The sequence below is a fragment of the Colossoma macropomum genome, unplaced genomic scaffold (genome assembly GCF_904425465.1).
Source record: "Colossoma macropomum unplaced genomic scaffold, Colossoma_macropomum, whole genome shotgun sequence".
Classification (NCBI taxonomy): domain Eukaryota; kingdom Metazoa; phylum Chordata; class Actinopteri; order Characiformes; family Serrasalmidae; genus Colossoma; species Colossoma macropomum.
Genome location: NW_023494809.1, coordinates 25,181,829 through 25,191,185, shown reverse-complemented (window position 1 = coordinate 25,191,185; position 9,357 = coordinate 25,181,829). Strand labels below are relative to the sequence as shown.

Sequence of the window (9,357 nt, the reverse complement as noted above, 5' to 3'; positions counted from 1 at the left end):
TTATCTATCTATCTATCTATCTATCTATCTATCTATCTATCTATCTGTCAGTCTGTCTGTCTATCTATGTCTGTCTGTCCGTCCATCCATCCATCCATCCATGTCTGCCTGTCTATCTGTCTGTCCGTCTATCTATCTATCTATCTGTCTGTCCATCTGTCTATCTATCTGTCCGTCCGTCCATCTGTCTGTAGCAAAGCTACCGTTTGTATACAGTAAAATCAAAACAAGGCTTCTCTTCACTAAACTGTACTGACTGTAAGGTGGGTAATATGTATTATCATTATTATGATGAATTACATTATGATACACTTATCTGAGTGTCTCGTGGGTCGTGTGGTCAGTAGTTTAGATCACTGAACAACTGCATTTATCATAAAACAGATTTTGACTAATTATGAAGAGCCTGTAAACAATAACCAGTGTATAATAACTGCATAAACTGCAGTAACAAATAACTGCTTGGATGTCATTTTGTTCATTTTTTCCAGCCTGTTCACAAAAATAAATATTGAAAAATCAAAATATTTTGATATGTCTTTTGTATCATGAATATGCCTTCCCCTCAAACTGTCTATCATATCCTCTGAACTTAAATTGGCTGGCAATGTTTTAAAGGTCTTGGATGGGTTCATCACAGAGTTCTTGACAATGGAATGAAAATCTTTGTATAACCTTCTCTGAGCGCAGTTTAGATATTATCTTATAGCAAAAAGTCACCTAGCACATAAATGTAAAGTTAGTTGGAGGAGGGAGGACGTCTTCTTCACGTTGATATAATGTAGTAATGTTCATGGTCCTCCAATAGTGCTATGTGGCTCAGGCTTTCCCCAGAAAAGAAGCGACCCTGATTCCATTAGAATATGTGGCTTGCGCTTTTGGAGAGTAAATGCTATAAGCTAGAGTTTCCTAACTCCTGCACTGCCCCGCACACACAGTCTCCCTGCTTTAACACATCCACAACAACTCAGTTACAGTTAGTGAGCAGGGCTGGGTTTCCTGAAACACATTAGCACAAAGTGGGAAAGTGAGAATCAGTATAAACAGCACTATATAGAACACTGTATATCTGTCTGTCTGTCGATCTATCTATATGTCTGTCTGTCTGTCTGTCTGTCTGTCTGTCTATCTATCTATCTATCTGTCTGTCTGTCTGTCTGTCCGCCTGCCCATCTATCTGTCTGTCTGTCTGTCTATCATCTATCTATCTGTCTGTCTATCTGTCTGTCTGTCCGCCTGCCCATCTATCTATCTATCTGTCTGTCTGTCTGTCTATCTATCTATCTGTCTGTCTATCTATCTGTCAGTCTGTCTATCTATCTATCTATCTATCTGTCTGTCTGTCTGTCTTTCTCTCTATCTGTCTGTCTGCCTGCCCATCTATCTATCTATCTATCTATCTATCTATCTATCTATCTATCTATCTATATCTGTCTGTCTCTCTGTCTTTCTCTCTATTTGTCTGTCTGCCTGCCCATCTATCTATCCATCCATCCATTCATCCATCTGATGCTTACTCTGTGACCGCTGGGTCTGTCCATTCATGGTTCAGAGTGGTTTTCCCATCAGCTGACGCTCCACCAGAGGGGAGTGTTGGTCCATTACAGAAATGTCAGATGTGTAATTATTAATGTGTCACAAATCACAATTAATTTTTTTTGTTTACCACGACAGATGAGCTGTGAGAGGAGATGTTTCACCAAATAACACCGTTACCCACCAAAATAAAACATCTCAGAAGTTCAGGTTCTGCAGGCAGTCTGTCGCAGCGTGTCTCCAGCTCGGCTGCATTACTTTCTCCCTTTTTTTTTTCTTTCTTTTCCTTGAAGTTGTTGCTGAACTTCGTAGAAGAAGTGTGCCCTCGAGCCTTAAGCTGACACAAAAGAAAAAGAGCCTTGTTTTTCTTCCTGTTTCCTGGAATTGGATTTGGAGGACTTTTCAGTGAAATAAGGCTCAGACTGAGCGTGATTGTCATGTTGTAAACGGAACACCTGTCCCGGGAGAACAACGAGACGAGGCTTTAGGGAATGTTTTTGTTGGGCAATAGTGGGTCACACTTGCGGATCACGAACAAAAAGGTTTTCACTCTCGTAACTCAACTCATAACCACTGGATGGAGTGGATAAAATACACCTGCCATAAAAAAGTCCCATTCGCCAACTCCCTGAATAAATCAGCACGACCGTGTTAGAGAAGTTAGATTAATTAATTTCGAAATAAATTTCGAAATAACTCGACTTTACACCTCTCAAGATATTAATAATACTTTTAGTAGCGCTAACGACACAAATATACATTGACTTTTATTAATATTCTAACTTTCTCAGTCTCTTCAGCCGTTGAAATGTTTGTAAACAATTGCCTGCCATGTGGCACCCCGAGGTACACTGGGAAGTGTAGTTCAAAGCGCGTTGACTGCCTGTGAAACGGTCCTCACAGAAATACAACTCCCAGAAAGCCTCTGCTGCCAGCTGATTGGCCCTCGAGTGCTGAGGGGATGTAATTGGGGGGATATGTACGCCGCACACAGCGGCTCTGCAGTTTCTCTGGATCTCTGGAACGGACATGAGAGCCGATGGCTGACCGCGGTTAGAGCTGGACAGATTTGGAAAGGGGTTTAGCGACCAAGGGAAGGAAAAGACGCCACATTTGAGACTTTTTAACATCGAGGACAACAACGTTCACGTTCTTTTTAAAGGTAAGTTGCTCTCACGGTCTCTATTAGATGTGGTTGACCAGCTTTTTGAGTTTGTTTTTGTCTGCTTCGTACAGGGAGATTAATATGAAGTTTACCAAAGTGGAACTAGTTCTATTCTATTCTATTCTATTCTATTCTATTCTATTCTATTCTATTCTATTCCTCATTTTTCACTCTACTTCTTAGAGGTTCACTAATGTTGTTCAATTCTATTCTATTCTGTTCTATTCTATTCTATTCTATTCTATTCTATTCTATCCTTTTCTACCATGTTCTACTTTATTCTATTCCTCATTTTTCACTCTACTTCTTAGAGGTTCACTAATGTTGTTCAATTCTATTCTATTCTGTTCTATTCTATTCTATTCTATTCTATTCTATTCTATCCTTTTCTACCATGTTCTACTTTATTCTATTCCTCATTTTTCACTCTACTTCTTAGAGGTACACTAATATGTTTTTTTTATTCTATTCTATTCTATTCTATCAAATTGCACCGTGTTCTGCTGTATTCGATTTCAAGATTTTTGCCTCTACTTCTTAGAGGTTAACTAACATGTTTTTCTTTTCTATTCTATTCTATTCTATTCTATTCTATTTTGTCAAATTCTACCATGTTCTACTTTATTCTATTCTTATTTTTTTCACTCTAATTTTTAGAGGTTCACTAACGTTTTTCTATTCTATTCTATTCTATTCTATTCTATTCTATTACGCTCTGTTATGCTCTATTCCGTCCTGTTAATTCTATTCCTAATTTCCACTCTGCTCCTTAGGGCCACACTAACACGTTAACCTATTCTATGTTCTGTTCTTTTTGCCTGATTCTGTTCTGCTGGGTACTCTATTCATTATACGTTACCAACAACAAATAAAAAACAAGCACCGAACATAATAGTTAAAACTGCTCAGCCTATAATTAATCCACTTCAGTAGAACAGAATTAGTGCGCTCTTTGTGAGCTGCACAAAAGCTCCACTTACTTGTGAAATGGAACCATGTGATCGGCTTCTTACCCTCTGGAGACTTACTGTTTACATCTTCATGAGGGAGAAAATGTCTGCGTAGGCCACACACAGGCCTGTTCTCTAAATCTTATTTAATATACAGAATTTAAGTTTGAAGGTTTGTTTTATGAAGGTATAAATGTTGATGGATGTTAGAATAAGTTTTTGTCCCTCTCCAGGATTTGTGGCCTAGTTTTGTGAGGGTTATTTTGTGTGCACTTCTCTAGCCCACTTTCCTCCAAACGATGTCCGGAGTGTGTAGGCTTAATTGTGACTTTATTTCACATCCCTCACGGCCAAACTGTCTCAGTTCCAGGAGCAGGGTTGTAATGCGAAGCCTCTCAGTGGTTACAGTTTCAGATCTGTCAGTAAAGAAAACAAGCCTATCCACACAGCTGATGAGCAGAAATGTAACTCAGTAAAGCTAGTAGAGCTAGACGAGGCCCACATTAGTCACAAAAGTACAGTCAGTCTGATGTAATGCTGTTTCTGCCTGAGTGTAATGTTCTCGTCTGTATTGCCGGTTCTTCTTGGTTGTGGCTTTTCCTCAGAAGTTCTTTGTTCTTGCCTCTTGTTGAATATAAGTGAACGCAAGGGGGCAGCAGGTAAAACTGGTTGTCAGGTAGTTTACTGTTCAGGTAAAGCCACCTGGTGCCTGTGCTTAGTGCTTTAAACAAAGGGTTGCCAGGTTTTCCACAACATGTCTCTGTTATATAACAGCAATTCTCTTCACTGTGATTTAGCTTGAGTAGTAAAAGACAAGAAGTGTGATGGATTAACATTTTTATACTTATTAAAGCTCAATATTGAGTTTTGCCTCAGCTATTTTAGGGTAATGTGTAATGGCCTATTTGTACATGGTAATTTTAAGGCTACAGGAAGTGAATTAGACAAAAAACAATGAAAATAGTATCATAATGGTTTCCATGTTTGGTATAATTATGTAAGAACAGGATCTATCAGTATGCTGTAGGCGTAATATCTTCTCTTATTGTGTGATGAAGTTTTAGACAATGAGAGGATTCGTTTTCTTCTTTTTGTCTGTGGGCAATAATGGGATAATGAGCACTGTTGTTGATATCTTCAAACAATAGGCTCAGTATTTTAGCAATATTAACACTCTGAAACCTCTTTCGCCATACATTAATAGTAATATAGCTCGCAAAATAAAGAAATGCTGATATTATATTTTTTATTCCAGAGGTTATAGTAACCAGAGCCAGTGGCTAGATGTGTATCATGAAACCATGAACCAATAGCTAGATGTGAGTCAGCCTGAAGGTGGATGTTAGAATTTATTATAACTTTTTACATCATTTGTGTATTCAGTGTATTTTAAAAAAATAATTCTGAATTATACCAAGACCATCAAATTGAATCGAATCATGGTGAAATTTGATACATGATTCCCTCAAACATTTTCCTTAAAGCTACACTATTTATAACTTGGGGATTTGGAGACCTCTCTGGTGGAAGTATGTAACTGCATGCAATGTGTAGAACATTTTGTAACGTCTGTTGAGCTGCAGATTCATTCCCTAAGCGCATTAATCTGATGAATGAGAGGGCACTGAAAAAGTAATCAAAGAGAACAGCTTTAAAAATCAAAATTGGACTGAAATTGGACTATAAATCTAGCCCTAGCCTCATAACCTTTCCAGTTCATTACTGAATGCAGGAGTATCCACCTGCAGAGCCACAGCACCAAAACCTTAGCCCCCACACTTTCAGACCCGCATTTTCAGCTACCTGTGCCTCTGATTAGGAACTGCACCTGCACTTTCAGCTCTCATGAGTGTGAAAGTAAACGGTGGATTGAACTTTTACTCTTATTAGATGAGAAAAAACACATTTTTAACAGAGAAACTACTTGTTGTAGTAACGTTTTTTGTTTCTTTCAGTACTAAGGTGTAACATCATATCCAGAGCTGAGAGTGCGAGTCCGAGAGTGCGGTACTGCGGCTCTGCATTTAGAACCTTCTAACTGAATGACCCGATTGTCCTTTGTCTTCCCATCTTTCAGCAGAGTCAGCATCCCTTTCTGTTCTCCTCTGAGTAGGCCTTGGGCCTGATCGACCCTGACAGCCATGGTACTGATCCTGGGAAGACGGCTGAACCGGGAGGACTCTGGGACACGCGAGTCTCCTGCGGTCAAGCGCAAAGTCCTGGAGATGGACTCCAAGACACTGAGCGGCCACGATGTCTTCGACTTCTCCTCCGGCCCCTGCCACGCCGAGAGCGTTCTGCAGATGTTTGACGAGTTCCGTGATGGCCGCCTCTTCACCGACGTGGTGATCAGCGTGGAGGGCCGTGAGTTCCCGTGCCACCGTGCTGTGCTCTCAGCTTGCAGCAGCTACTTCCGTGCCATGTTCTGTAACGACCACCGCGAAAGCCGCGAGATGCTGGTGGAGATCAATGGCATCCGTGCCGAGGCCATGGACACCTTCCTGCAGTACGTCTACACTGGCCGTGCACGCATCACCACTGACAACGTACAGTTCCTCTTCGAGACATCCAGCCTCTTCCAGATTGGTGCTCTGCGCGATGCTTGTGCCAAGTTCTTAGAGGACCAGCTGGACCCGTGCAACTGCCTGGGCATCCAGCGCTTCGCTGATGCCCACTCGCTCAAGCAGCTGGCCAGCCGCTGTCGCACCTATGCCCTGCAGAGCTTCGGTGACGTGGCACAGCATGAGGAGTTCCTGGACCTCCGGCGCGACGAGCTGGAGGAGTACATCGCCAGTGACGAGCTGGTGATCGGCAAGGAGGAGATGGTGTTTGAGGCGGTGATGCGCTGGGTCTACCACGACGTGGAGCACCGGCGCGGAATGCTGCGTGAGCTACTAAACCACGTGCGCCTGCCCCTGCTGCACCCCAACTACTTCGTGCAGACGGTGGAGGGGGACCAACTGATCCAGAACGCACCAGAGTGCTACCAGCTGTTGCATGAAGCCCGACGTTACCATGTACTGGGAAATGAGATGATGTCGCCCAGGACTCGACCACGCAGGTAGGCAACATCATCTGTCTTCAGACCTAAGCAACTAGCATTAGTTCCAGAACAGTAGCTAGAGGGCATGTTGAAGAATGTAGTTTAGCACCCCCTAGTGGTTGGGGTTAGGGTTAGGGAAAATGTTTACAAAATTTGTTGTATCTTAAGCTAAGTAACTAGTTGTATGTAGTAGTTAGCTAATGTATGTGACACTGTGATAGGATGAGCCACTGAATATTCAATAGTTTTTCCAGAGACTAATGTTGGTAATTTAACATGATGAGCTTTGTAAAGGTATGTTACAGTGATCTGCAGGTCCTCACTGAGTAATTTGGTTTGTCAGAACACCAACATGGAGGGAAAGCCAGAGAACTTGTAGCGAGGAGTATTACCACTCTGTAATGTCTTCTGAATTTCTCAAACACTAGAGGGCGCTCCCGCGTGAGTCCAAAATGAATGGGTTTATATGGAGCATTTGAGTAAAATCATAGTTTTTAAATGCTTAAACATTTTTAAGATAAAAGAATACATTCATATCCTGAACATTTTAACACTGCTGTTATATTTTTAAGAGCTTTTAAACTCGAGTTGTACGAGTTTAAAACAGCGCATCATGTACGTTCATGATGTCAGTGAGCATGAACAGCCAATGAGCTGCTCCGCTTGCCAACCAATCAGCACTCAATAGCTGCTAATGTCCAGCAGCCCAAAACCCGTTTGCTGTAGAAAAAAACAAACATACAGGTGAGTTTTCTTTGCTTTTTTAGTGAAATACATCCTTCTACTTTCTAAAATGAAAGGAAAGTTCTGTAGAAGTGATTAGAAAGTATTTTTAATTTTTTGTTTTTAGCCGTTTAGCTCCATTCACCCTCATTCATTGAGGACTCGCTCGTGTGCGCCCTCCTGTGTTTTGCAGTTTGTTTTTGATATAACAAGGGAAATAGGAAGTGGCCAGGGAAAGCTACCATTTACTCAGTGTTCTGCTACTTCAGAATCAACACTAGCATGTTTTCTGTTCTGGTGGGCGAAGGCGGTGTTGTGCTTCCTTGGAAAGTCACACTTGCAAATACTGACTACTTTATCCTTCATTTTAACAAAATTGTCCCAGGCTTTACTCTTTTTTAACATTCAGCTATTATTGTTCTTTTTCTTTTGCTATCTGCTCACAGCACTATAAAGTGACCCACTGCCTTCTCCGGGTGAAGTCGTTAACTCACTTTATATTGGACGTATTGTTGACATTATTGATAATATCAAATAATTGTTTCAGCCCTATCAAATACTATTAACTTACTCTTAATTACAAAGGAATACAGCCTGAAATAAAGTTAGCATGACTCAAGTTATTTTAGTATATTATAGATTGACTGTGCATCTGCAGTTATACCTGCTAGCTACCTAGTGTAACTTCTAGATGTATAACCTTATATGCAATAGACATATCCAGTCTAGGGCTACATAACAAAGGGGATCAAATTTGCTGTGGAAAGATCTGAAGAAATCTGATCTGTATCACAATGGATTTGTGCCACTTTAGTGAGAGACTGTTTTCAACAGCATGCACTTACAGAGTTCAGATGAGAGGATAGGGGCTAATAAAACTGAGGAACACGACGATGACATGCAGCAGCGGTTCAGCACGCTCTTTAAAAACCAGCTAATGTCTATCTGACAGTTACGAGATAACGGAGAACAGAAATAGCCTTTCACACTCACTTTCTTTATCTCGCTCTATGGCTTATCAGCTTGACCTGATCCTGCTGGTGCTTTTGGCTTTTGTTTCTTTGCTGGCCTCTGCCTGCTGGCTGAGATGGTGGGAAAGGCCGTGTGTTCGAGCCATTGTATTTGGCCACTCACACGGCACGGTATCAAAGAGCTGCTCTGTTTTTATAGTCTTTATCAGCTTAACGGCTCTCCCCTGCTGCATGAAAGCAAACCCAGGACGGTTTGTCTGTTATTGTTGCTTGCTGTTGTTGTTGTTTGTTGTTGGTAGCTTAGAAATCGCTTTGATAAGGCCGTGATTTGAGGGACGTAAAAACAGAGCTTTAGCAGACTTTTCCGGAGGGGATCTTCTTGAAAGCTCATAGAAGCAGGTTTGAAGATGCACATGTAGTGACATGAAGTAATGTAGGTGAAGTGATAGGAGTCAGGGAGTGGTGGGGCGGGGGGGTGGGGGGGTGCGCTAGTGGCTATCTGTCTATCTATCTATCTATCTATCTATCTATCTAGTTAGCTGGCCAGCTCAATGGATAGAAACATTTATTAAGTGTCTACATAAAAATTCCTATCTATTGAGTTTGCTAGCTAGATAGATAGATAGATAGATAGATAGAGTGAAGCATTATGAATCCCAAAGATAATTGCAGAAAAAAAAGTTTAATAAAGTTTGTAGAATTCTGTAAATTTTATGCTTATATATAGAATATATTAGATGCTAATAAACTGAATTCTAAACAATTTGAACAGTTTTATTTTAAAATTTACACAGTTTTTTTGCCACTGTAAATGCACGGTAACTGTAAAGCAAATTTAAAGTTTAAATCCATTTATCTACGTAGGGAGATTTTACAAATGTTTATAATCTCTTAAACCCTATAATGACCTATATGTGAGTCCAAATTTCAGTTCCTCAATTTATAGCAGTTACTGAATAAATTGTGAGA

General features: G+C 40.8%; 1 protein-coding gene across 2 annotated transcripts in view; it reads left to right on the top strand.

Annotated features, from left to right (window-relative positions):
- The first annotated feature begins 2,502 nt into the window (after window positions 1-2,502).
- klhl24b (kelch-like family member 24b) overlaps window positions 2,503-9,357 on the top strand; it is a 39,075-nt gene continuing 32,220 nt past the window's right edge. The window contains exons 1-2 of one of the 2 annotated variants that reach the window (XM_036558945.1): window positions 2,503-2,698; window positions 5,732-6,712. In XM_036558945.1, the coding sequence (XP_036414838.1) occupies window positions 5,793-6,712 (920 nt within the window). In that variant the 5' untranslated portion in view covers window positions 2,503-2,698; window positions 5,732-5,792. Of the gene's footprint in view, window positions 2,699-5,728; window positions 6,713-9,357 lie in introns of both variants that reach the window. The other variant, XM_036558944.1, reaches the window with a different exon arrangement.